Genomic DNA, 27,878 nt, shown 5'->3' with positions numbered 1-27,878 from the left:
CAGGCCTCACGGAGGAGGTCAGATTTTGGCTCTCTGAAAGAGATTTTGGGGCTTTACTTCTCGTTGCTGATATCACATTCTGATATTTTATAAAATTACCTTTGGGCATGGCAGAAACAAAACGCTTTCTCCACCAAGGTCTGTTCCTGTCTGATTTCTCATCATCGCTATCTTTGCGTTCTTCAGTCTGTAGAAAAAGTTTGATGCTTTATTTGGAGTTGGACAGCAGGATAAATTACTATGAAAAGGATTTTAGTTAGTCTGTGAAATACAAAAACCACTAGTTTTTCTTCAAAGCAAAACTGTTCTTATTGTTGTACAGGCAACTTCTGGAACAGGGATGTATACCTTTCAAGCACCAGACTATGATGGATCACTTGGGGGTAGGCACTGTCGCATTACTGTCAGTAAACCAAAAGCTTAATACAGAGTCTAGCATAGAGTAGGCACTCAATAAATACTCATATGGGATGAATAAATGCAATGCACATAAAATCTAGAGGGGTAGTAGAGATGGTAGCAGTAATATTAATAATAAAACTATGTATGCACTGTGTGCCAAACACTGAATGTAAGGACATATATTATCTCATTTAAACTTCACAGTAGCCTTAAGAGATAAATACTGTTATTAAGCCCTTTTTATAGATGAGAAATATGAGGCTAAAGAAGGTTATCTCCTCATCTTCCCAAAGTTATACAGACTGTATGGGGCACAGCCAGGACTCAAACCTAGACCTGACCAACTTCAAAGTTCATGTTTTGATCACCAATTATAATGAGTTATTATTAAGACACATGTCAAAAGGCAGAACTGTAATTCCTGTACTAACCTATCATGTGACTTTAGAGAAATCATTTTATTTCTGTTTTTTCATCTACAAAACTGGAACTAAAAATACCTTCTCTAAGGGCATCCATGTGAATGGGATATCAGAACCTAAGCAGAGGAATGGCATCCAGGGAGGGTTTAGCGGTGGGGACGGGATATTGATTACATACAGGGGGACTGATCAAATGAGTACATACATGAAGAATAATGAAAGCAGTTTTCTCACTGCTGGAGAAGGGAACTGCAAATATGGAATGGAAGGAAGATGAAATGAATTCTATTGTTTTTAGACTGGAAATGGTTCTATACATATAAAGAGAAAGATACAGAAATAAATACACATGTTAATGTGCATGTACACACACACACACTCTCTCTCCCTAGCTCTGTCAACTGAGAGGTCCTGGGAGCAGCTACACCCCTACAGCAAAGAGCACATCTAACAGCCAGATCCTGATTTCTAAAAACCATTTTCTACTAAAAGGAACAAGGGCTCCTTGGAGAAATGGCTGATTCCAGGACTAAAGCAGACACAATACAAGCTTATAACGTTTTGTTCCAGAAAGCAGAGATACTCAAAGAAAGATACCCAAATGTCAAAAGAACACAGGAGCCAGCTTGAAGGGGTGACCATTGGCCAAATCAGGGACAACTGGGCTTCAAAATAAATGGCCGTAACAAACCCATTGACTAAAAATAGAAAATCATGAGACCATAGATATGATAAGTGGATAAATTTAAAATTTGAGAAAGAACAGGATATTTACATATTTTCAACGGCCTCTCTCCTCCCAGAAATACTTATTAATTACAAAGGGGAAAAGAGTAACTTACAGTAGTGAAGCCTGGCAGACAACACCTTCATCAAATGATCCAAGTGAACACCAGAGTAGTGGGACAAATTTAAATTGTGCTACCTGGTAGCACGCAGTGAAATGAACACAGTGTCACTTTAGTGATATTCCTGCCTAAGATGAATAACCTGAATCTAATCATGAGAAAATACCAAGCAGACCCAAATTGAGGGACACTCTAGAAAATAACGCCTGTAACTTTCAAGACTATAGGGACTTCCCTGGTGGCGCAGTGGTTAAGAATCCGCCTACCAATGCAGGGGACACGGGTTCGAGCCCTGGTCCGGGAAGATCCCACATGCCGCAGAGCAACTAAGCCCGTGCACCACAACGACTGAGCCCGCATGCTGCAACTACTGAAGCCTGCGCACCTAGAGCCCGTGCTCTGCAACAAGAGAAGCCACCACAATGAGAAGCCCGTGCACCACAACCAAGACTAGCCCCCACTCACTGCAACTAGAGAAAGCCCGCACACAGCAACGAAGACCCAATGCAGCCATAAATAAATAAATAAATAAATTTTTAAAAAAAGAGTATAAAGGTCGTGAAAGTCAAGGAGAAACTGAGGAAATGTCCTAGACTGAAAGAGACTAAAGGGACTTCCCTGGTGGTGCAGTGGTTAAGAATCCGCCTGCCAATGCAAGGGACACGGGTTCGAGCCCTGGTCCAGGAAGATCCCACATGCCACAGAGCAACTAAGCCCATGCACCACAACTACCGAGCCTGCGCTCTAGGGCCCACAAGCCACAACTACTGAGGCCACATGCCACAACTACTTAAGCCTGCGCGCCTGGAGCCCATGCTCCACAACAAAGAGAAGCCCCCACTCGCTGCAACTAGAGAAAGCCCACGCGCAACAACGAAGACCCAACACAGCCAAAAAGAAAGAAAGAAAGACTAAAAAGACATGACAACTAAATACAAGATGTGACTTTGAATGGGATCCTTTCACTATAAAGAATGTTACTGGGACAACAGGAGACACATGAATGGGGTATGAAAATTATCATTAATGTATTGATACATTATTATTTTATTTTTATTTTTATTTTTTGCGGTACGCGGGCCTCTCACTGCTGCGGCCCCTCCCACTGCGGAGCACAGGCTCCGGACGCGCAGGCTCAGCAGCCATGGCTCATGGGCCCAGCCGTTCCGCGGCATGTGGGATCCTCCGGGACTGGGGCACGAACCCGTGTCCCCTGCATCAGCAGGCGGACTCTCAACCACTGCGCCACCAGGGAAGCCCTGATACATTATTATTAATGTATGAATTTTAATTTCCTGATGTTGATGGTTGTACTATGATGTGTAGGGGAAGGTGCTTGCTTGTAGGAAACTTACACTAAAGTATTCATAGATGATGGAGCATTGGAGCATCAGGTTGGCAACTTACTCTCACATGGTTGCGGGGGAGGTTCTTTGTATCTACTTCCAACTTTTTAGTAACTCTGTGATTGTTTCAAAATTAAAAATAATAACGCACTGGAAAAAAAGTACTTCCTCTAATCATTTCTGAAGGAAACTGTGAGGTTTAAATGAGATACGAAATTGCTTGGAGGAAAGTTAAAAGTATTATAAAAATGCAAGATACATTATTACAAAACCAAAGTAAAGGCTTTTTAATGGGTTACGGTCGTGGACATAAAGGATTGACAAATCACCTTTAATCATGACTACTGTCCACCCTTCATCGTAGATTTATATATTCCACACTAATTTCAGGTATCAAGAGAACTAGGCAGATGGAACACTAAAGCTGACCATAATTAGCAAGTTCTTCTACAAGGCCTGCGTCCCATACCTCTCCTCTTGAGGAGTCCTTACTCGGGGATGAAGATGATGAATGAGGTGCAGCCACCAAAGAAGTAGCACCAATGGCTGCGGCTTGGGGGAGTTCTCGCTCTTCATTCCCTGGACGTCGGTTCCAGCTGGGGTCACTCATAGGTCGCCGGACAGAAGACACTATATCAGAGCTCCTGCTGCGAACTAATCTCTCAGGGTAAGAATGCCTTTGCTTAAATGCCTCCATCTCAGCTGGAGTTAAGACATGGGAACCGAAGTTTGGCAACCTGGCCTCGTTTCCTCCTGCAGCTCCTTCCAGGATTGGGGGATCTGGTGGTGGATGTGATGGCCTGGCATAGTGAACCTTTGGCCTTACTACAGCAGAAGCCCCTGGAACACAGAAAAAAAGTCTGCAGCTGAGACACAACAAAGTCCAACAAAAGGTTTTGGTTTTGTTCTTCTGTCCATGATAAAACAAGAGTCAAAAAGTTCATTTGACTACTTTACCTTCATGTGAAGACAGTGGATCAAACATGGCAAGGAGAGACTCTGACTGAGAAGGAGGAGAGGTCAGCTGGTGGGCACCTAAAAGAGATGGGCAAACTGTGTGACCAAGTCAGAACTCATGACTCAGTAGGAGTTACAACACTGTGAAAAAGGTTCTCTTCCACAGTCTTCCTTTTTGACCAATTACAACTTGAGGGCCATATCAGAAAAAACATGATCTAATAAATAGCATATTCTGCTTACCTCAAATTCATTTTATGTTTTTGTCTACATATTTACATGGATTTTAATTACATTTAAGTAGTCTAGTATCCACTGCCTATTACTTCTAATGGCCAAACTGTACTATGGTTAATGCAAAGAGCAGAGCCAGAAGATGTAAATCATCAAAATTTTCAGAATGTCACAAGTTCCCTGAATCTCACCTTCCCTCCACCTATAAAACTAGGGGCAATACTACCTATAGAAGGAGTATAAATAAAAAGTTGTAAAATTTGAAATTCTAATATTGCTCTCAGCAAAAGACAATTTATAAGAGAACTCATAACAAAAATGAGTAATACGGGGCTTCCCTGGTGGTGCAGTGGTTAAGCATCCCCCTACCAATGCAGGGGACATGGGTTCGAGCCCTGGTCTGGGAAGATCCCACATGCTGTGGAGCAACTAAGCCCATGCGCCACAACTACTGAGCCCGCGTGCCACAAGTACTGAAGCCTGCGTGCCTAGAGCCCGTGTTCCGCAACAAGAGAAGCCACTGCAATGAGAAGCCTGCACACCGCATCGAAGAGTAGCCCCTGCTCGCCGCAACTAGAGAAAGCCCTCGCACAGCAATGAAGACCCAACGCAGCCAATAAATAAATTAATTAATAAATAAATTTATTTAAAAAATGAGTAATACTACATTATACTACAAAACAAACTTGAACTGCTAAAGTACAATATTTTAAAACTACAGAGTAAAAGATGACTCCTCTAAGCATATGTCTATAAACAACCAAAATCAGAGATATTAAAATATGCAGAGACTAAAACTTACAAATATATAAAAGAAAACATTCCTCTAAACTTTTTGAGTCCGAGCTCTTTTTTGATAATGAATAATAGTACTATTTTGCCATTTGATTTTCCTTTTGTTCTGTGTCTTATAATTACCTTCATTTAAAAAAATTAGAAATAGTGTATCATTATGAAAGATAGTTTAGAATATCAGTTCTCAAAATTTTGGTCTTAGGACACTTTTACATTCTTAAAATTTGTTGACCCTAAAAGCGTACTTATGTTGGTTATATCTAATGATATTTACCATATTAGAAATTAAAACTGAAAAGAATATATAAATAAAAATTTTAAACATTTAATAAATTTTATATTAAAATTTTATGTTAATTCATTTAAATATACTTATTAAATGGTAACACAAATAACCCTTTTAAATAATTATATTTTCCAAAATAATAAGCCAGAAGAGTGACACTTCTACATTTTTGCAAGTTCCTTCAATGTATAACTTTATAGAACACAGCTAGATTCTCATACCTGCTTCTGCTTTCAATCTGTTGCACATGTTGTTTTGGTTAAAGTATATATAAAGAAAAGCTGATCTCACAAAGATATGCAGGTAGAAAAGAGACAATATTTTAACAGCCTTTTCAGAAAATTGTGGATATTATTCTTTCATACTCTACCAAATCTTGCTAAGTAGTAGTTTTTTAAAGATTAGCTACCATTTGGAATCTGAAACCAAATCACTCTAACGTCTCTGTTACATTAAAATTTAATTGGTCTGTCTTGCACTTTGAATGGATCTTTTACCCAAGCGTGATTTTGTAACATCATACATTGATCATGTGGAAAATACTGGTTCAATTAGATATGCAGATCTTCCAAATGTTGACACATTTCATCATGTAACATCAAAAAAAATGACATTCTTGATATCACCACCCATCTCACCAGAAAAGTTTTTAACTAGCAGGAAGTTGTCAAGCTCGTGGAGGTAGACACGAGTTTTCCAAAATTCTAATTTTTATCTGTAAGCTTGGATTTTATCATTGGCAACAAACTCTGTCCTGTCAGTTGTTTTCCTTGAAATGACAGGCTCATTTTGTTAATTTTCAAGAAATGCCTGCCAAATATCCAAGTATGAATAACTACAGTTTGTCATTCTTTCAAGTAAAAATGGTATTTCATGAAAAACAAACAAGAAAAAAAAACAGCTACTTAGTTAGCTCTCAACTCAATCATATAAGTGCTTTTCCTTGAGACACTTCATCATATTTCAGAATGCAGCAGAAATGCGTTAGGGGTACTTCCTAGTCCTTCACAATATTAGATAGATGCGTACTCAAGGGTTGAGATATAGCATTAAATAATTTTTACCGCTTCATCAAAGACATTCATAAGTAAAGTTTGTTGTTTTTTTTTAAACTGTGAGAGAAGAATACAGTGACTGCTAGTCTGGTCTGGTGCCATTGCCTTGCTTCATGCTAAGGTCTCAGCAAATTTACCCACCTTTGCAATGTCAATATGGTAGAAGGGACAATAACCTTTTATTACCGTGAAAACAGTTTTGACCTCATACCTCCCCAGCCCCCAAGAAATGTCTTAAGGGCCCTCAGTGGTCCATGGACACTACACTTGAAAACTGCTGGTTTAGAACAGTGGTTCTCAGCTGGGGCTATTTTGCCCCCTAAGGGATCATTTGGCAATGTCTGGGGACATTTTTAGTTTTCATCACTGCACGAGAGGGAGGGGGATGGTGTGCTTCTGACAGAGGACAGAGAGGCTGCTAAACATCCTACAATGCACAGGACAGGCCCCCACAACAAAGAATTACCTGGCCCCAAATGTCCATAGTGTTGAGGATAAAAATCTTTGGTTTAGAATAAACAAAAATGTAAAAAACGAAACAAAACAAAAAAAGTACTTCAAACCCAGTGCCCAATATATAAAACCACTACTTACTAGCACTCTGGTACTTCTTCCCAGTGCTTTCTTTAGGATAGGTTTTTTAACATTTTATTATCTTCCATATAAAATTCTTTAAAAATAAAATTTCCAAGTGGTATTATGTTCTAGGTATTTCTCCAAATTATTTCACATTCTTTAAAGCATTTTAAAAATAGCTGTATAAGTTCTAATAAGTGGTTACATCAAAATTCACTTAGCCATTCTATTTTTCAGTTCTTAGGTTGGTTCTAATTTTCTGCCAATATAAATATTATGAAGAACATCTTTGTGCATAAGACTTTCTCCATACATGAACTGTTTCCTTATGACCGATTCCTGAAGTGGGCTAACTGAACCAAATTTAGCATGTGAACCTTATTTTAAGGCCTTACACACATATTGCCAAACTACACCCTGAAGTGCTGCAACAGTTGATACTATCACCAGCAGTGTGTCAAAGGCTGCCAGTTTCAGCCATGGATGTGATCATTTCTAAAAGTCATTCTCATTTCCCCTTCTTACCATGAGTTACTTCATCCATGTCTGGACTAGTGACAGAATCTTTACCCCCAAAATCAGAGCTGCACTCAGATCTCAGGTCTTCAATCTTATTGGGAATATCCTCAGAGGTTGCACTTATGCCTTTAAAAAAAAATGGTAAAAAATAAACAGCAAGAACAAAATAACTACACAAAAAGTATATGAAGTTTGGAGAAATGTATACATTCTCACATTTTTTGTGTCTCAGTTCTTTACATGTTGAGTTGTTTGGTATTATATCCTTTATTGTACAATTGCTTAAATATATTTACCTTGATTTGTACAACATAATCAGAATTATCATGTGATGTCTAAATACAGTAGCAGAGGTTACCAAGCTAGAACAGATAGAGTTATAGAGGGAACACACACAGACCATTTGTCAACTACTTTGACAGGCTCTATAACGGCACACATTAACTTCTCATAGATGTCAGGTCCCACAGAAATAAGTTTACTGGAAATTACTCAGATCTTAAATAAAATACATCTCTTTGCTATCAACTTTATAAATGGGGAGGTGGGAACACACCTTCAAATCCTTATTCCTTAAAACAAGCCAGACATACCCGACACAACACTGAGGCCTGGTGTGCTGGGGCGGGAACTGACCTCCCTGACATCCGTATCATCAGATGTGCTACCCAGTCCTGAACAGCTCTCCAGTTCTTGCAGTCGCTCCTCCTGCTTTAGATCTGGGGCCTCTAAACAGAAAAAGTGAGGTGTCACATTAGTGATTCTACTAGCACATCACAGTTTCAGCTTTTGCAACCCAGATGAAGAAAGCTACCAAGGGCATGAATGAAATCAGTGTAAATAGACTTTTAAGTCTGGGCCAGTTAGCAAAGTTAGTTAGATCAAGTGTAAAAGAGGTCTAGGTTGTGATTTTCATCCTAATACAGGCCAGTTCACTGTGCACAGATGAAAACTCTGCTTCCAGATCACTAATCTCATACAGTATTCTATTGGTTAACAAGTAAACTAAACAAGAGAATACAGAACAGCTTAGCATTAAATCAACCACTTTCTAAAAATTAACTCCTATGGATGTTCAATACTGAGCTAATCCTACTGTCTCCTTATGTAAAGGTTAGCATGTCTGAATGTGGTAACATTAAAAAACACATATCAAGGTTGCTTCATTATTCTTGAGCCAAGCGATCAAAAAGAAGGTAATTCAGATATATAGTTACTTATATTTGCATTCTGGTAGTTGACATTTAGTTGATGACAAGGATTTATATTTTTTTCATAATCAGAAAAAAAGCAGAAATGCAATACATAAGAGAAAGTACAAAATACTTTATATGTTTATAATAATCCTGCACAAAATAATTCTCAGGATTCCAGAGCCTCAATGTCAATGCATTTCAAAAATACATTAGGTATCTTTGGGTCAAGTTCTCCAAATCTAAACATGCTTACCAGGCATCCAACCACTCAGAGTGGTTGTGATAAGTTAGTGGGAGATACTGAACTCAATGTCCCACATAGAATCCTGAATGAGTTACTAACGATTGCTTCCAAGATAACTGAACAGAGTCAGAAAGCACCTGCCATCTTAGCCTATGCCATCCAACACTGCATTTTTTCTTGATGGACAGAAAATACCCTAAACTAATTTTCCATTTGAAATTCTTAGCAATGTGATGGCCTCATACTTGTCAAATGTATATCTGACAAAATGTACATAATATGGAAGTTAGGATACTTTACATTTAAAACTTCTGTGCAAATCAAAAAGCAAACAATGACAGCATACTAACCTGAGTCACTTGGCAATACCTCTACACTCCAAGCTTCGCTTGTTGTCTCTGATATGGTAGAACCAGTGCAGGGGTCAAGAAGCACTGACCCTGAACCTGGCAGGCACAGTAAACTGCCTAACATGTTCTCTGCTGCTGCACCTGTATAACCAGTGGGGAGTAAAGGGTTAACAAACGTCCTCAGGGAAAGAGCAGTGATGATGGGAAAAAGCCAAACACTAAGCTACCAAAATCTCTCTACTCACAAGAAAGAAGCCAAGGAAAGAGTAATTTCAATCAATAACACCACTAAAAACATAAATTTCCCACTTTGGTCACAATAACACAAGCTCCTTTTCATCAGTTTCCTACCGTTCACCTTAGTCTCCATCGAGAAAACACAGATCATTAGGACAAGTCATTTCAACTAGCTTTCACCTTGATTTTTTAGCAAATTTTACGTGTCCCTAATATCTCTCTAATATTTTAGTCCTTCAGGGATTAAAAACACTCAAACAGAGACATTTAACCATAGAAAGTTATACTGGCCAAATATGTTTTCTTCTGGCACATTAGCCACATATTCAGAGCAATAAAATATATTTGCAGGAAAACACACATCTCCTCTGTAGCACTCATTCAACTGCAAATACAGCTTATTGCCCAAATACAGCTCACTGCCAGGAAAAATACTATTGTACTTTGGCATCTGGAACAAAATAATGCAAAACCAATTGAGAAATCTATTTGCACTGCTTAAAAATACAAATAGAAAGATTAAACATTATTGTAAACCTGTGTTAAAAATATTCAAGTTCAGAATGCTCCACTACTTCTGATTAAACCTAATAAAAGAACAATCTTATTTCAGTAGATGAAGAACCTTTGGAAAAACTGGTAAAAGGTACCTTTTAAAGATACGTCATGGTTACCAAGGGGGAAAGATGGGGGGAGGGATAAATTAGGAGTTTGGGATTGGCATATGCACACTGCCATATATGGAATAGATGGTCAACAGGGACCTACTGTACAGCAGAGGAAACTCTGCTCAATGCTCTGTAATAACCTATATGGGGAACGAATCTGAAAAGAATGGATATATATATCACTGAATCGCTTTGCTATACCCCTGAAACTAAGACAACACTGTACTGATAAATCAACTATACTCCAATATAAAATAAAAGTTAAATTTAAAAATTTAGAAAATAAAGATGCATCATGAAATAATTACAAATAAAATAATGTCTGGAACCTGCCTGATTAACCTGTGATTACATAATCGGGGGAGGGGATAACAAGGTGGGAGAAGAGATGAAACAAAACTGGCCATGTATGTATGTGTAATTGGTGAAGCTGAGTGATGGGTACATGGTGTGCATTATACTGTTCTCTCTTGTATTTGTTTGAAATGTTCCATGAATTAAAAAGAAAATAAAGATGGTGATTACAAGACTGTATGAATCTTTCAGAACAGACAGAACAATATCCTAAAAAGGGTAACTTTTAACGTATGTAAATTGTACCTCGATAAACTTGATATCAAAAAAAGAAAAAAGAAAAAACTGGTCATTCTTTGGAACTGAATTAAACCTTCCAGAAGTAAATTCGATTTTTAGAGAATCTCAGTATCATATTATTCTGAAAGATTTTATGGCTATAACCTGTAAGAATTTTCATGTTAGGGCAAGGTGTTTAGTCTCAAAAGAAGAATATGCTAATCATAGACTAAGAACATATACTATGCCCTGCGAACAAGAATTGACAAGAAGTTGATTCAAAAGACTGTTTTTTCTTTTTTTGTAGGGGGAGGGGCACTTAAATGTAGACAGGAGAAAATACTACTTATATTTAAGTAAAGAAAAAAGAAATACACAAATGCCTTGTCACATACAATTACCTCAGTTTCCCAGTTACTGCTAACATACACACCATGTTTGTCAGAGCACTGAAGTTCCCTCCCATGAGGGGTGGGTGGATATGAATAAACAGCAGTCTTCCAGAGACATTAAATAGCAGTTACCTGCGATTTCTTGCAAGCGATCTTCATCAATGTTAGGGTCAAAATCACTTCCCAAGACATCTGTACTCCACGTCTCACTCACTGTTTCTGATATATCCCTATCATCTGTCAGCCCCATCATGTCACGAATTTCAAACTTCCTTAGCTTATCATCAAGATTATCCTGGGTTGTAGCTATCAAAAACAAAATTAAGCACTTAAAAAATGGTAGCACAGCTATCATTTTTTATATTAACTTTAAAGACCTTTTTGTCTTTGAACTTCAAGTTACACATTTTAACATTAACACTCAGCACATAGTACTAAAACACTGAATTATTCCCTCGAGGATGTACTCTTTCCCTCTCTGAATTGAGTTCTGCATATGTCCTCCCCTTCCAGTAAATTAACTGGGGCCATCCATGCAATCAGTTGCCTCCCTGTCCTCTAGAGTGTGACTTTGGTCAAGAATTGGGATATATTCCCCTTTCTCTGAATTTGCACAGGCCTGGTTCCTTGCTTTGTCCGAAAGGTAAGGAGGAAGTGTGCCAGTTGTGAGGTTAGGCCTCAAGAGAGAACTTAGAAACCTCTGCTCTCTCTCATCCTTGTTCTCTCATGAGGACAAGCTGAAACCAGTCTGCTGGAGGATGAGGAACCACATGGAACAAAGCAAAGGTCATCCTAGATGAGCCAGCTCCCCAGTGACCAACGGACCCCCAGCCAAGATTAGCAGAGCTCCCTACTCAACCATGATGATGAGAGATGCATGAATGAGCCCAGTCCAAATCAGAACCACCACCTGGCTGACCCACAGACTTGAGAGCAAAAATAAATGTTTATTGTTTTAAGGCACCAAGTTTTGGGGTGGTTTGTTATGTAGCATTATTGTGGCGATAATTAACAGATAAACCCATACCAAAAAAAAAAAAAACAAAAAAACCGTGAAGCCTTAACCACTGGACCACCAGGGAAGTCCCCACTCACTTCTTAATCTAGTATTCACGAGTGTAAACTGCCAACCACCCATATCAGAATCACTTAGACGGCTTGTTAAAGAGGCGATATCCTCTCTATCTTAAGCTAATATTATTTTAGGTTTCTGTTACCTGCAGAAATTTTAATCCTAAATAATACAGTGACAAACTGATCCAGTAAAAACATAGCATTACTTTTATTCACCCCACACATAACCCAGTTGGCAATACTCTTTTCCTTTCCAAAAATAGACTGATCCAGGATTTCTAAAAATGAGACATGGGAAATGCCTTTTTTCCCCCCTAACTCCCCAGGTGATTTTTACACACACTAAAGTCACTGCCTCAAATCCAGTTGAGGGCATCTGCCCTCAACATTCCTGTGAAAACCACCACTGATCTGTAAATGGACAAATCCAAAGGACTTTTTCATGTTAATCTTCCTAAAGCACAAAAGGGATCCATCTACTTTTCATCCTTACCTCACCCTATTACCCTACTTGACAGTTCCTGAGTAAGTACTATGGCTTCCCACCTGCCTGACTTGCTTATACTACTATTCCTTCACCTAGAATCTCTCTAGTTTCAGCCAATGCAATGCCAGCCAGGCTTTGAGGTTATTATTTTCTCCCAATAAGCTTTTCCCTACACTTTCAACCACATGTATTTCTCACTCAGAACTGCCAAAGCACTTTTATGATAATTTTAATCATTTGTTACCATTCTCTCCCTATTCTAAGTTCCTTGAGCTCTGCGTATTTATCTTAGTATCCCTTAAAAATTTAATATTACAGAATTGAAACACCAAATATTACAGAATTCAAGCAATTCATTTTAATTATTCTATGTAATTTTAGCCTGAATAATCCACTTAGCAACTAAACACACTTTTTTTTTTGGTCCGAGCCGCGAGGCTTGCAGGATCTTAGTTCCCCAACCAGGGACTGATGCTGGGCCACCGCAGTGAAACTGCTGAGTCCTAACCACTGGACCGCCAGGGAATTGCCAACTAAACACATTTTTAAGACCTGAAGGAACTATGAGTAAATGCAAGTTTAATGGTCATTATATAATCAACTGAACACAGCCAACTTACATGGAAACAGATTGTTTATTCTGCAACCAGGTAAATTCTTTGCTGCTTAAACAGCTGAATTCAACCTCACTTTACCTTGCTCATGCTCTAACAGCTGTAGAGCTTCAACTCCATTACTCCCAGAAGGTCCTGCTCCAAGTTCTGATACAGATTCCCCTTCCAGGTCTAGTGAGGATACTGAATTAGAACGATTTGAAGGACCTAGAGAAACGTTTATACTGTGAGTGAGCTTTTTTTGACAGTCATGAGCCACCATGTAATTTTTCATGCCTTTATAAGAGACTAAAAAGACTGATTAAAGTGCTTTTAATGCTGTTAAGCCCTATAAATAAACATACCCCTTAAGCCAGAATTTCTGCTTTTAGAAATTTATCCTAAGGAACTAATCAAAAATTCACCTAAGGTCGCTTGTTGCAGTGCTTCTTACAATGTCTGAAAAGTGAAAGCAATCTACATGTGTAATCACAGAAGAATGTTTAAATTATGATAAATGCCCAACTGAAGTTAAAGAAAATGGACATTAAAAACCATGTTATTTAAGAATGCTAAATTACAAAGGGAAATGTTACTGTTATATTGTTAAACAAAAAAAGGTTACAAAACAGCCTAAGCCTAATTTTGCTATAAATAAACCAAAACGTTAACTGTTATTAACAGAATGGTAAGGTCACAGATGGTTCAATTTTTCCTTCATTTTCTAGAATGAATGTACACTACTTATGTTTTCAAAAGTGAGAAAAAAAGGAAAAGTTATAACCATTTATGTTTATTTTAAAATGTTAGTCAAATTGAAACTTTTTCATTAAAAAAGCTTGTTCTAGCGCATGGAGTGACATATTCTCACTTTACAATCTTGCCTTTTAATTTTTTTTATTCCTATCCTACTTCCATTGTATCTTTCTGCTTCATTAAAACATTAGCAGTATACACAACACCCTGAAATACTAGTGAGTCCATTTTTTTCCATTTAGACATGCATTATATCCCTCTAAAGGAGCTCTACAAGCTTTGGTATATGTTAATACTAGTGAAATAAAACTTGGTATTATTCAAGTCTCAAAGCAGACTTAGATCGTCTCCATTTTATATGACCAAAGGTCTCTTGCAATGTCAATTTTATTCAAAGAAACAATCTTTACAGCCAACTGTTCAAGATCATTAGAGGAAAACTTCATTACGCTCCTCAGTGAGAGGCACAGGTGGCATAATTGTAATTTTTAAGGCTCCTTTAAAGAACACAAAACAAAATATTACTTGAATCACACAACTCCTTGAATGAAGTAACCCTTCACCTTCAGATATTCCTTCCAGATTATCACTGCAGAGGGAAAAGCGCAAGGTTTTATCAGGTTTACCGTGGAGTTTGTTTTCATCGACAGGGACATCTCCTTGTCCTCCATCCGAAAGCTGCATGTTTAGGACCTGAAAAATAAAATGCCATTAGTTTATCACAACTGAGAGATTATTGATAAGAAAACAAACCATGGCAAATGCATATTTAAGTTCGTCTTAATATTAAATTATCATTTTTAACTGAAAACCCATTTATAGGGCTCCAATCAAGTTTTTAAGTACCCCTGGGATAAAAGTGTACCAGTTAGAAGAACTGAGCCTATGTCTTTCCATCACCCTACCAGTTTCAGCAACTGAACAGGCAACTGGACATCGATGAGCAGTGATTAGGTTTGCAGGTGTCGGAGGCTTCAGACTCAGCAGTCCGGTCCTCCCAGTTCTGCCATGGGCCAACTATGTAAACTTGGATAAGTATTTTAAGCTCTCTGAGCCTCATCTTCTTCATCTATAAAATGGTGATAGTAACAGTATATATGCCATGGAGTTGTTGAGGATTAAATAAAAAGATGCACATAAAGCATTTGGCACGGTAAAGTGACATATTAATTTTGTGTGCGTTTTTCTAAAAGCTAATAAACTAATTAATAGGAAAAAAACATGTAAACAAATTATTTTGTAGGCACCAGAATTAATCAGTCTAGTTAGAACCTCCACTTGATCACCATACACACGGCCACAAAGTCCATACCAGAAGCCGAAGTATGACTTCTATGCCACATCTAGCTTAGAGCTCATTGCCTTTTTACAGAGCTTTCTATCTGTTAGATGATTTCCAAATAACAATTACTTCTCACTCCCCACAAACCTCATAACTCAGCTCTGTATGTGTATCTCCAACTTAATGAAGAACTGAGTGCTTTGCTGGATGTCACAGCATGTACTAAGCACACCTGGAACTTGAACTCACAACCACTGGGTTCCTAGGCTGCTGCTGGAATGTGAAGAAGAGTGTCCTCAATTAAAAAGAAAAAACAACACAAAGCCAAAAAAAAAGAAAGAAAACCCTTAAGGCTCTGTTTTGACCCCGCATTTAAATAAGTAAATTAAAGGTTTTCTAATGGCTCCATCTATTTATTCATGTGATGCTTTTAAAAGGTCATTTAAAAATAGAATCTTTTCCCTATTTGCTTGAAATTAAATGCAGACATAAAGATTTTACATTTCGTATTTGTAAGATAACTTGAGCCTTCACACTCATCAGAGTGAGCAATGTGCGATGAATCTTCAGGAAAAATCCATCTAAAGGCCTTGAGAGTGGTATGAATTAACGAAAAACAAAAGGATCATACCACAATCTAGATATTTCCCTGCGCAGGAATGCTGGCAGCTGTCTTCAAGGCTGCCATTGGGGTGGGGGGGGTCGGGGGACGGTAACAGGGGGAGTAAAATGCCACAGACTCTCTTACTGAAACGCAGCAGTTCTTTTCTTCATTAAGCATTTCCCCTGGTTGCCACAAGTTTATTACATTCTAGAGTTCCCAAAAAGTTGATTCTGACAGTTTTTGCCAGCTTATTCACCTTGAATGTGTGTGGGGGGACAGGGTTGTGGATTTTGATGGTCCTCTTTCCTACAAGTCACGCCACTTAATCAACCACCATCATCACTGTATCAACCACTATAACTGGTCCCTTCTTCCCAGGCCAGGAATAGGCTTTGTTGAATAATAAGCAGACACTGTTGAAGGTAAGAAAATGCTTCTTTCTCAAGCGGTCACAATCTATGACAAGAGGCTCCTATGTTTAGAGAGTCAAAACTTCTTTCCTCTTGCTTCTGTCCCAAGCTCTTCTGTTTACAAATATCTTAAAACTGATTCTCATATCCCCAACCCCATTTCCTTAAAATATTTTACTTAGTTTTCCTTTCAATTATCTCTTCCATTTCTTCCCAACCAGCCAAAGAACAGAAATTATTTCTAAATACTGTTTGGCTCTTTAAAGCAGGAATACCACTACTATATCATTAAAAAGAAAAGAAACATAAAATATTTCCTACAGGTCACTGGAAAAGTCTCTTCAATTTCCATAACACAATTTCCTGGCTTCCTGCCTCTTCTACTACTATTAGGAGAATTCCTTTTGGTATGGATCTGGTTATCAACTACAGTGCCACAGGTTTATTAATGTGAAGGACCTCCAGAACTGTTCACAGCGAGTTGAGCATTTGATGGGGTATCATGGCAGACCCACTGAAGATAATGAAAAATATTTGTTAAATGTATACTGATTTATAGAAGCAAGTGACCTTTACTGAGAAGAAAAGAATCTGAAGTTCTTAACATTAATAGCTACAAGTTAAGGATAACAATACAGTCATACCTCATTTTCTGACATCATCCCTGGAGTAAGCTGGGGACCTGTTCCTAAGGAAATGACCAACACCTCTTCTGGCTGCACTTCCTGGATGGTTTCTTGAGCTGATCCTTCATGGTCCATATGTAAGTCCATCAGAACATTGGTGCGGCTTCTGCTCCGAGTTGCTAATAAAAAAATTTCAAGTAAGATAATTTAGAGAAAAAGACAAAATGAAGAAAATGGCACATTAATACAAAAAATATATTTTCTATTAATGTAGAACATTTGCACATGCACAAAAAGAGTGGTGAGAATATGAATTTAAAAAAAAAAACAAGCCCAAATCTTCCCAGCTACTCTACTAATGACTAATACAAATTCTCCTTCAAAACTGATCAACAGAAACAATGATCCATGTTCACCTGACAGGGAGTGACACAGTTTACACCTGCAGAACAGCAAACACGTCCCAATCAATTTAAGACTTGGGAGTGACAAGAAAAGCATTACTTTATTCCTTATCTTTTCAAGGTATAATATCTTCAACTATTTCTCCAACAAAATGATTTAACTGCCACAGGTCTCCCATACTAATAACTAAACTTAAAAGCATTAGAAAATTTCATATAGAAATCTGATAGCCATAAAAAGTTATACACGTCGGCAACTGCTGACAAAACCAGAATCAGTTTTTGAAAACACAGTTTTTCCTGAAATGTATTAACCTCTTCCTAAAGATGCAGAAGAGTTCTCTTTGTTTGAATATAAGTTTCCTTTCTGCTTTATGGGAACATTCTAAATTAATGAAGGATCTAATTACTTGGGGGTATTTTTCCCCTACTTATAAGTAAATAAGTAATACCTTTTTCTAAAGTAATCCATCCTATAGATCTTACAAGAACTTTTGTTTTTGGTGGGTTTTTGTGTTTGTTTGTTTGTTTGTTTTGTTTTCTGGCTGCACTGAGCGCCCTGTGGGATCTTAGTTTCCCAACCAAGGATCGAACCCGGGCCCTCGGTAGTGAAAGCATGGAGTCCCAACCACTGGACTGCCAGGGAATTCCCTTACAAGAACTTTTGGAAACTGAAAGATTTAGATAGTTTGTGACAATTTCTCTATGAACTTTAGTCTTCTGTGATAAGTGTCAGGTTGTTTTCAGAGGACAATAAGATTCAATACAACCAGAATACTAAATACATACTCCTTCAGGGCAAATAAAAGTGCAGACATCAAGCACAAGCACTCAATTATAATAAAAGTCTTTCAACTTCAGTTTCGGTGAAAGCTGACCTACTTGAAGACAGAACTATAAACAATCATGTTCTCTCCACAATGCTGTAGATCAGTTCATAAATCACTCTTACTTTCAAAACCCAAAGCACACATCAACTTCCAAAAGTCTAAAATAGGTTCACTTACACCTTTCTTTGCTGACCCTCACTGTCTTCTCTTGAATTGTAAACTTAACTTCAACTTTATGAACAACTATGTGAATCTTAAGGAACAAACTTCATAATTTATAAAAATGCAAGTAATCAAAATTTATGTACCAATTTACATAAAGCAAAAGCAACATGCACATGGAGCAAAAGTTCATAAACTATTTCTTAAATAAAAGTTACATAAGAAAAGGAACAGCCTATTACCCACCAAAAGGGGTTACTAGAGTAATAATATGAGCAGTAAGATTGGTGGCTAAGGAATCCCAGACAGTTATGGCTGCGAACTGTTGTCCTGGGTTGCGAAAGCATTAAACAGAAAGAAAATCAACCCTCTGAATAATGGACACATCTTTTAAAACATGAAATAAGTTCAATGACCAGGTCACATGACTATACAAAATAATACTGGGCAAACATTTGAAATTTACTTTCCATTACACTCTTATTTAATGAATGACACTCTGGATGAAAAGAAACGAAAGAACACGAGTGAATCATGGAAAAAAGAATCTCTGGTTTACCAAAAATCATTTATTTCTTCATGTTAAAAAAGTGCTAATAGCCTATAATATTAAAAATCATTCAATGTCAAGTTTATTTTTCTATTTGTAATTCTGAAAATTGACATTTTGAGATGATGAAAGCCAAAGACTTGAAGAATATGATGCCACATTCCTGTTGACAATATTATTCCATATTATGTTAAAAGTAAGGTAGATTAATTTTAAGAAACTGACAATTCTTAACAAATCAGCTCATGGGAGTTTAAAAATGAAATCCCATTCTTCAGAATGTATAAAATATAGGGCTTTCCCTGGTGGCGCAGTGGTTGAGGGTCCACCTGCCGATGCAGGGGACACGGGTTCATGCCCCGGTCCGGGAGGATCCCACATGCTGTGGAGTGGCTGGGCCCGTGAGCCATGGCCGCTGAGCCTGCGCGTCCGGAGCCTGTGCTCCACAACGGGATAGGCCACAACAGTGAGAGGCCCGCATACCGCAAAAAAAAAAAAAAAAAAAAGAATGTATAAAATATAATAACTATTCACGCTCACTAACTGCTGCTGAGCTCCTCACGACCGTTAAAAAGTTGGCACTAAAATACTCTGCTCCCTTGGTCTAAACACTCTCTCTGTGTCTTGTTTACTTTGTCTAACTTCCATTCATCCTCCAAGAGAAAGTGCAGCCTTCACCTGCTCCCGGTTCTTCTCCTGACAGCATCACCACACCGCTAAGTTAGGTGTCCCCATAACCCTCTATGCTTATCTCCATCAGACACTCAGTACACTGAAGGGTACTGGTCTCTTCTCATTCTCCCCAACTGGACTATCAGCAACTAACCTAAGTGTAAGGGCCTGACTTACGGGTCTTTGTATCACCAGTGTTGAACACAGTGCCCCGCCTGCAGGACAGTGATCAGACCACTTTTTGTGTCAATTTTTTGCATGAATTAAATGTGAAAGAACATTTAGAAAATGCTTACCCTGTGCCTGGTACGTAGTATACATATGCTCAATTTGTTTGTGGATTTATATAGATATTATTACAGATTATATAGATTTATTATGGATAAATGTTTACTAAGGAAATAAGGCTTAATTAAACCTATTTCTTAAAGTTGACAAAACAGAAGTTTTGCCTTGTTTTATAAAATAACAAAGATCTTAACTCAGTCAATAAAGACTGGCTATTAATAATAATGAAAAAATAGTAACTATATATTTTCAACTTTACTGATAGAAATTTCTAAAATAATATTGTTTTATTATATTATTTAGAACTCTGTGGAAAGAACAGGGCTACATAATTCAAATGATGACAGTACATAATTCAAATGATGACTTAAAGTAAACAAAGTATACTGCAAGTGGCATGATTCCAATTAATTATGACAAGTGTGTCTAGATAAAGCTAAAGCCTGGGCTTCCCTGGTGGCACAGTGGTTAAGAATCCACCTGCCAATGCAGGAGACACAGGTTCGATCCCTGGTCTGGGAAGCTCCCACATGCCGTGGAGCAACTAAGCCCATGCGCCACAACTACTGAGCCTGCGCTCTAGAGCCCGCGAGCCACGACTACTGAAGCCCACGTGCCTAGAGCCCGTGCTCCACAACGAGAAGCCACTGCAATTAGAAGCCTGCGCACCGCAACGAAGAATAGCCCCCACTCGCTGCAAATAGAGAAAGCCTGCGTGCAGCAACGGAGACACAACTCAGCCAAAAATCAATCAATTTATTTAAAAAAAAAAAAAAAAAGCTTAAGCCTACGGATGAACCTTAACTAATCTGGTGCAATTTTTTTTTTTTAATTTTAAAAGTTGAATTAGGGCTTCCAGGGTAGCACAGTGGTTAAGAATCCGCCTGCCAACAGAGGGGACACGGGTTCGAGCCCTAGTCCGGGAAGATCCCCCACGCCGCAGAGCAACTAAGCCTGTGCGCCACAACTACTGAGCCTGCGCTCTAGGGCCTGCGAGCCACAACTACTGAGCCTGCATACCACAACTACTGAAGCCCACGCACCTAGAGCCCGTGCTCCGCAACAAAAGAAGCCACCCCACTGAAGAGTGGCCCCCACTCACCGCAACTAGAGAAAGCCCTCACGCAGCAACAAAGACCCAAGGCAGCCAAAAAAAAATTGAACTACCACCAGTAAAAATGAAGAGAAGAACTTCTCCGAATTATTTAAAACTATATTCCCAAATGCTAAGCAATAACAAAGGCTAAGAAAGAAATATTAAATTTAAAGGAAAGCCTCAATATGAGAAATTCTCTTTACCTATAGGCAATCGATTCTTTTTATTTGCTGGAGTGGTTGCTGGAGACAGCTGAGGAGTACTGTAGGGAGTCATTTCCAAACTGCTGCTTTTTCCTGGCTTTGCCTGGGGTAGGTTTGCCAATAAATTGTCAAGAGCCATTCTATCTTCTCTCAGTTGATCTCCAGACATCACACTCTTCATAAAATTCACCTGGCAAACGTAAAAGGGCATTTAGCTTATGAAATCAATTTTTCAAACACAATATATATTTCTCACACAATGTACTCATCTAGGACTCTGCCCATGTTCAGATAAATGACTTTTGAGAAAGTCCTATTAAAGAATAAAGCCATTACCAGAGTAATAAGCTGACTGTAGGTTATATAAACTACAGTTCTGCTCAACCCTTCCAGAAGATTAACAGAGGACATTGGCGGGGTCTCCACTGCACGGCCTCCAATCACCACATCAAGGAAAGCAGCAACACAGCTCTGTCCAAACAGGAGAAAAAAATCACAGTGAAATACTTCCTCTTTAAAGTAAGGGAACAGGGACTTCCCTGGTGGCGCAGTGGTTAAGAATCCACCTGCCAATGCAGGGGACACGGGTTTGAGCCCTGGTCTGGGAAGGTCCCACATGCCGTGGAGCAACTAAGCCTGTGCACCACAACTACTGAGCCTGTGCTCTAGAGCCTGCAGGCCACAACTACTGAGCACACGTGCCACAACTTCTGAAGCCCGTGTGCCTAGAGCCCATGCTCCGCAACAAGAGAAGCCACCACAATGAGAAGCCCACGCACCACAATGAAGAGTAGCCCCTGCTTGCCACAACTAGAGAAAGCCTGTGTGCAGCAACCAAGACCCAATACAGCCAAAAATAAATAAATAAATAAATTTATTAAAAATAAATAAATAAAGGGAATAAAATTTCTGATTGAGGCGGACAAGCATGTAGAAAGTTTTTCTTCTTGAAAATTATACTAAACCCAACATTTAAAAAAATTAAACTCTCTATGAACTGATGTAAAATAATCTCCAAGATATTCTGGTATATGAAACAAACATGAGGCAGACAGTGCACACAGTCCTACCATTCGTAATTAGGAAAATATATTAGGAATTTGCTTGTATACATACAGACTTCTTGAAGGACACACAAAAGATTGATAACATGAAGAACATTTAGGGAGGAAATGAAGGTTAGAGATCAGAAGTGGAAGGGAAACTTCACTATCTAACCTTTGAATTTTAGGTTGAATGTAGAGCCTACTCAAAGTATGATAAATTAAATTTTTTTATTTTTTAAAATATTTATTTATTTGGCTGCGCCAGGTCTTTAGTTGCGGCACGCAGAATCTTCACTGTGGTGTGTGGGATCTTTTAGTTACAGCATGTGAGATCTTTAGTTGTGGCATGTATGCAGGATCTAGTTCCCCCACCAGGGATCGAACCCAGGCCCCCTGCATTGGGAGCGTGGAGTCTTAACCACCGGACCACCAGGGAAGTCCCTTAAATTTTTATTCAGTTATACCAACTGAACAATGCTATGTTAACTTATGAAATACACTTAAAATTATACATTTATTGCTGATTCATATATTCACAGACTTGATTTAGTGACAATTTTTTTAAATCAAACTTTTTTTTTTTTTAATTTTATTTATTTTTTGGCTATGCTGGGTCTTCGTTGCTGCGTGCAGGCTTTCTCTAGTTGCGGTGAGCGGGGGCTACTCTTCGTTGCAGTGCGCGGGCTTCTCATTGCGGTGGCTTCCCCTGCTGTGGAGCATGGGCTCCAGGTGCGCAGGCTTCAGTAGGTGTGGTGCACGGGCTTAGTTGCTCCGCAGCATGTGGGATCTTCCCGGACCAGGGCTCGAACCCATGTCCCCTGCATTGGCAGGTGGATTCTTAACCACTGCAACACCAGGGAAGGCCCTAAATCAAACTTTTAAAAATAATCTTAATAGCTCTTTGGCTCTCATTACAACGGCATCTCCTCAACATTTCTATAAGTGAGAATTAGTAATCTTTTTTTTTAATTGAAGTATAATTGGTATTTATATATATATTTTTTGAGAATTAGTAATCTTTGATGACATCTTCCTTTATTTTCTTAATTAATTTTTATTGGAGTATAGTTGCTTTACAAGGCTTTGTTAGTTTCTGCTGTACAGCAAAGTGAATATGCTATACAGATGACATCTTCCTTTAACTGCTGCTGATCCAACACCGTATCCTCTATAGCCAAACCAAGGGTAATTGAAAAGAATATTTAGTTTACACATCACCTAGGGACAAGATTTAATAAGGAGAATAGTTAGGTTCACTAATACTTCAGCAGAACCTTCTATAAACAGTACTTCGCACGACACAGTATTCACTCTTACTTTGTCAAATTTTCCAAGGCTGCTCTTTGTCCGGGGATCTCCCTCTTCGGAGCCAGTCATTGCTAATTGCTGCAAAAGGCGGCCAACCTGCAACCCAGAGCAGAGGTGGGAAGACATAGGCTGTAGACACTTACACAGTCCTCACTGTGAAAGCACTTCCATTCCATTCTATAAATCTATTTCATAAGAATATTAACACACTAAATGGATAACTAATAAGAACCTGCTGTATAAAAAAAAAATAAATAAAATTAAATTAAAAAAAAAAAAGGAACATTCACACCACCTGACCAGGCATACAAAATAGGATCCCAAGTAAAATGTGCATCTTGTCTATGTCAGCTTTTACTATATTTTATTACATTTAGGCTGAGTTATAAAGAATAAGTAGAAAATTTTGCTTTGTCTTTAATTCATATTATTACAACATTAGGAAATGAAGGTACACACCTTTGTTTCTGCTGCTGTACTTTTCATGTGTTTAGAAATTTAATTAATTTGTAGAAGCTGACTCAAACTAGCTCAAGTTATTAAGTACTTTTCCCTATATTCATAAAGTACTCAAGGTAAATTTTTTTTCTAGACTTAAAAGCAAAGAATTCCTTCAGAACATAAGCTGTTTTGAAAGTAAATATTAATTCACAGAGCCACCTCCTTACTGCCAAAAGTGAACTGTGAATCCACTCTCTCTAAAGACACTTTGCTGGAAGTTATTATCATACAGCATCATCTTCATACCTAGGACAATCCCCCCTTTCACTCCTTTTGAAAAGATGTGATTCAACCTCCAATGGAATGACAAAAATAAAACTATAACAACATTATCATAAGAATAAATTTAGTGTTTCAGAGATGATAAAAAATTTTTATTTCAGGGATGTCTATATAGTTAATTTCTAAACACCCCAATATGATAGAACTGATCATGAAAAAAAGCTTATCATTAAAAAAAAAAAGTCATCCGAAGACAAGACATATTCTATTCCAAATAAACTCTGTCTCTTCCTCACAGTATTTCTAGGGATAAGATATAATTAAAAGAATCCCTTAAGACATAATAACATGATTTCAGTAGTTCAGATGACTAGGGAAAAAAGCACTAACATAGATCCAAAATCCTCTTTCTGAAACTTTTAGTTCCAGAGGAGTTTCAGATTCCAAAATTTGGAGATTTTAGAAAGGTTGGTTACTGCATACATGTAACATGTCTAGTACTTAGGCTGGCTTCCTATAATCAGATATATTAACATTCCTTCAGCAAAACATGAATATTCATGAACATGAAATGGAATAACTAACAATTATAAATAGCCTCATATTAGTTCAGGTTAGGTTTTGTTACCAAGTGAAGTATAAAAGACACTCAATTTTCAATCATTCTGGAGTTTGAAATCATGGAAAAGGGGTAAGGGCATGTTCTAGAAAATCAAATTCAACTATGCATTCAAGTGTATGAGGACTCCATTTAAAAACCAACACAATGTAAGAAGCAAATATTTAGGACAGTTTGGGGAAAAGGAATGGTAAGAATATATGAATAATGTCACCATATTTTTTGTCCCCACTCCCACTGCCCAATCAACTGACTTTAAACTGAATGCCTAGCAAAAGCATACCTGCATCAGATTAAATCTTGCCACCTCATTAATTGGAGCATCAGAAATTATTCCATACTGTTCTGGATTGACAACCGCAGGACAAATGAAGCAGGCCAACAGGAGGTCAGTACACATTGCTCTGACCTCCCCAACTTCCAGTCTATCTACACAGGAGAGAGTTTTGTACATCTGTGACACAATCCATCTCAAACTATGTGGAAAGCAGTATGTGTTCTGTTTGAGATAACCAATAAATTTGTTCACCAAAGCCACTAGTTTGGCCTCGTTCGAATCCACCATCTCTTGAACCTTTTGCCTGAATCTATCTGAGCCTTTCTCTCCAAAGAGCTTTTCCTGTTGAGACGGGGAGAACCTCTCAATTAGCTTGTTTGGGTCTGTTTCCAGGTGATCCTCATCTTCAACAAGCAGCTGCATGATTGGCTCATGTAAAGTTGCTGTGAGGAAAAGTTTGGCAGAAAACAGTCCTTCAGAAAAAAGTTTAAATAAGATGCTGAAGGCACAAGTTCCTCTCCTCAAAAGTCGCCTGGGGTTGTCACTTTCTTTAAGTTCAAATTCAATCAAGTATCTCAAAACCTGAAGGAGGTAGCTTTCATCTTCTTGCATAATGCAGTTGCCATAGAGAGAGGTAAAAACTGTGTAAATAACACTTTGTGTGTTCTCCTGATTAAGTTTCTCTCCGGCAACCAAAGAGGAGGCAATAAGACGAGGATTTTCCCTTAATCGACTTAAGAATTCTCCATAAGCAGTCTCCTGAAATCCCAACTGCTTATACCCATCAACAAACTGTGTATCTTCCAAAATCTTGGCATGTTGGCAACATTCAGCAGGGGAAGCTTCAGCACTAAAAAACAAGCAAAGAGGCAAAATAATAAAGTTAACAACAATAATAATATACTATACTAAAACATGGAAATGTGAGCTGATGACAGTCATGGCAATGAGATCACTCAGAATTGCTAAAATCTTTTAGACCACCAGCATCTAAATGTGTAAAGAAAGTCATAACCAAAAAGTAGGACAAATTCTTCATATTAAGTCAGGTTCAATGAAAAGTATTGAGAAATAGCCATTATTCTGACTTGTATCATTGAAGATCAGTCCTGCCTCTTTTTGAACTTCATATACATGGACTCATACAGTATGTACTCTTCTATGTCTGACTTCTTTTCTTGACAGTATACCACAGCACCACTATTTCTAGACTTAAAAACTGCTTCTTGGAACAACAGAACAATCAGGTATTAACACAGTGAAAAATGAGGTTTCTAAAACTGAAAAGTAGATATACGATAGCAAAACATGCAAATATATATTAAATAATATTAGGAGAAAAGCAGAACACAAGATAATTTACTCTCTACAATAATACAATTTTATATAATGCCAAGATACAAAATTAACTGGTATGGTATAAAATATTAATGCTTAAGTTATAATTCTCTACAACTGTGCTTAGGTTAATAGGTTAATTAAGCAAAATAAACAAAGACTCACCATTGAGATGCTGATTTAAAATATCTTAAACCATGCACTTTGTTGGAAATAGATTTATTTGCAGTTAGCAATTATTAACTGCTATAAGCAGAATTATGGTGGTTTATAACAATTAAGACCTCAAAACCTTTTCTTTACCTGGTTATAATAAGCCGATCCAAATTAATTCTCTGCTGCTTAGCGATCCATGCTGTACGATACAACTTTTCAGCTGTCTTAAGTACATCTGCATTGAGCCTCTGAATGAGCTGTTTCTCAGAGTTTACATATAAGCGTTCCTGCTTGAGGTGATGGGCCAGAGTATGAATATCTAGCTTCACCATCTTCAAATGTGGAGAAGGTACAAAGGCTGATCACTAAGAGCAAAAATAAAAAATTTTTATGTCCTTAAATTGTTTTCCAAAAACCAAACAGGGTAGGAGAACACATTAAATATTAGGCTACATTTAGTATCATGGTTAGCTCTAGTTTTAAAATAATCTATCTCTATATATATTTTACAACAGAAGCATTATAGGTTCAGTACAGAAAAACTGGTAAATACAGATAAGCAAAAAAAAAAAGGAAGAAAAAGAGAAAAGCTCTTAATAAGGCCACTGCTCAGAGGCAGCCACTGTAAATACCTTGCATGTATCCTTCAAGTCCCGTGTCTACAAAAACAGAAACATAGATCAATGGAACAAGATAGAAAGCCCAGAGATAAACCCACGCACCTATGGTCAACTAATTTATGACAAAGGAGGCAAAGATATACAATGGAGAAGAGACAGTCTCTTCGATAAGTGGTGCTGGGAAAACTGGACAGCTACATGTAAAAGAATGAAATTAGAACACTCCCTGATACCATACACAAAAATAAACTCAAAATGGATTCGAGACCTAAATGTAAGACCGGATACTATAAAACTCTTAGAGGAAAACACAGGAAGAACACTCTTTGACATAAATCACAGCAAGATCTTTTTTGATCCACCTGCTAGAGTAATGGAAATAAAAACAAAAATAAACAAATGGGACCTAATGAAATTTCAAAGCTTTTGCACAGCAAAGGAAACCATAAACAAGACGAAAAGACAACCCTCAGAATGGGAGAAAATATTTGCAAACGAATCAATGGACAAAGGATTAATCTCCAAAATATACAACGAGCTCATGCAGCTCAATATTAAAGAAACAAACAACCCAATCCAAAAATGGGCAGAAGACCTAAATAGACATTTCTCCAAAGAAGACATACAGATGGCCAAGAAGCACATGAAAAGCTG

General features: G+C 37.9%; 1 protein-coding gene across 5 annotated transcripts in view; it reads right to left on the bottom strand.

Moving 5' to 3' along the window:
- Positions 1 to 27,878, bottom strand: part of GAPVD1 (GTPase activating protein and VPS9 domains 1) — a 73,318-nt gene that overhangs the window by 20,875 nt on the left and 24,565 nt on the right. For 2 of the 5 annotated variants that reach the window (XM_022578742.2, XM_022578745.3), the window contains exons 2-16: positions 26,752 to 26,969; positions 25,117 to 25,960; positions 23,501 to 23,587; positions 21,474 to 21,608; positions 21,138 to 21,327; positions 16,951 to 17,111; positions 14,574 to 14,703; positions 13,357 to 13,482; positions 11,233 to 11,406; positions 9,231 to 9,371; positions 8,034 to 8,168; positions 7,447 to 7,566; positions 3,976 to 4,053; positions 3,488 to 3,858; positions 100 to 187 (exon numbers count right to left, since the gene is read on the bottom strand). In XM_022578742.2, the coding sequence (XP_022434450.1) occupies positions 100 to 187; positions 3,488 to 3,858; positions 3,976 to 4,053; positions 7,447 to 7,566; positions 8,034 to 8,168; positions 9,231 to 9,371; positions 11,233 to 11,406; positions 13,357 to 13,482; positions 14,574 to 14,703; positions 16,951 to 17,111; positions 21,138 to 21,327; positions 21,474 to 21,608; positions 23,501 to 23,587; positions 25,117 to 25,960; positions 26,752 to 26,936 (2,965 nt within the window). In that variant the 5' untranslated portion in view covers positions 26,937 to 26,969. Of the gene's footprint in view, positions 1 to 99; positions 188 to 3,487; positions 3,859 to 3,975; positions 4,054 to 7,446; positions 7,567 to 8,033; positions 8,169 to 9,230; positions 9,372 to 11,232; positions 11,407 to 13,356; positions 13,483 to 14,573; positions 14,704 to 16,950; positions 17,112 to 18,574; positions 18,659 to 21,137; positions 21,328 to 21,473; positions 21,609 to 23,500; positions 23,588 to 25,116; positions 25,961 to 26,751; positions 26,970 to 27,878 lie in introns of all 5 variants that reach the window. The other 3 variants (XM_022578744.3, XM_022578746.2, XM_089913737.1) reach the window with 2 other exon arrangements.

The sequence above is a fragment of the Delphinapterus leucas genome, chromosome 6, assembly GCF_059928025.1.
Source record: "Delphinapterus leucas isolate spDelLeu-1000000601 "Yukka" chromosome 6, BTC_Dleu_Yukka2, whole genome shotgun sequence".
Taxonomy (NCBI): Eukaryota; Metazoa; Chordata; class Mammalia; order Artiodactyla; family Monodontidae; genus Delphinapterus; species Delphinapterus leucas.
Note: the sequence above shows the minus strand (reverse complement) of the source record. Positions and strands in the feature narration are given on the sequence as shown.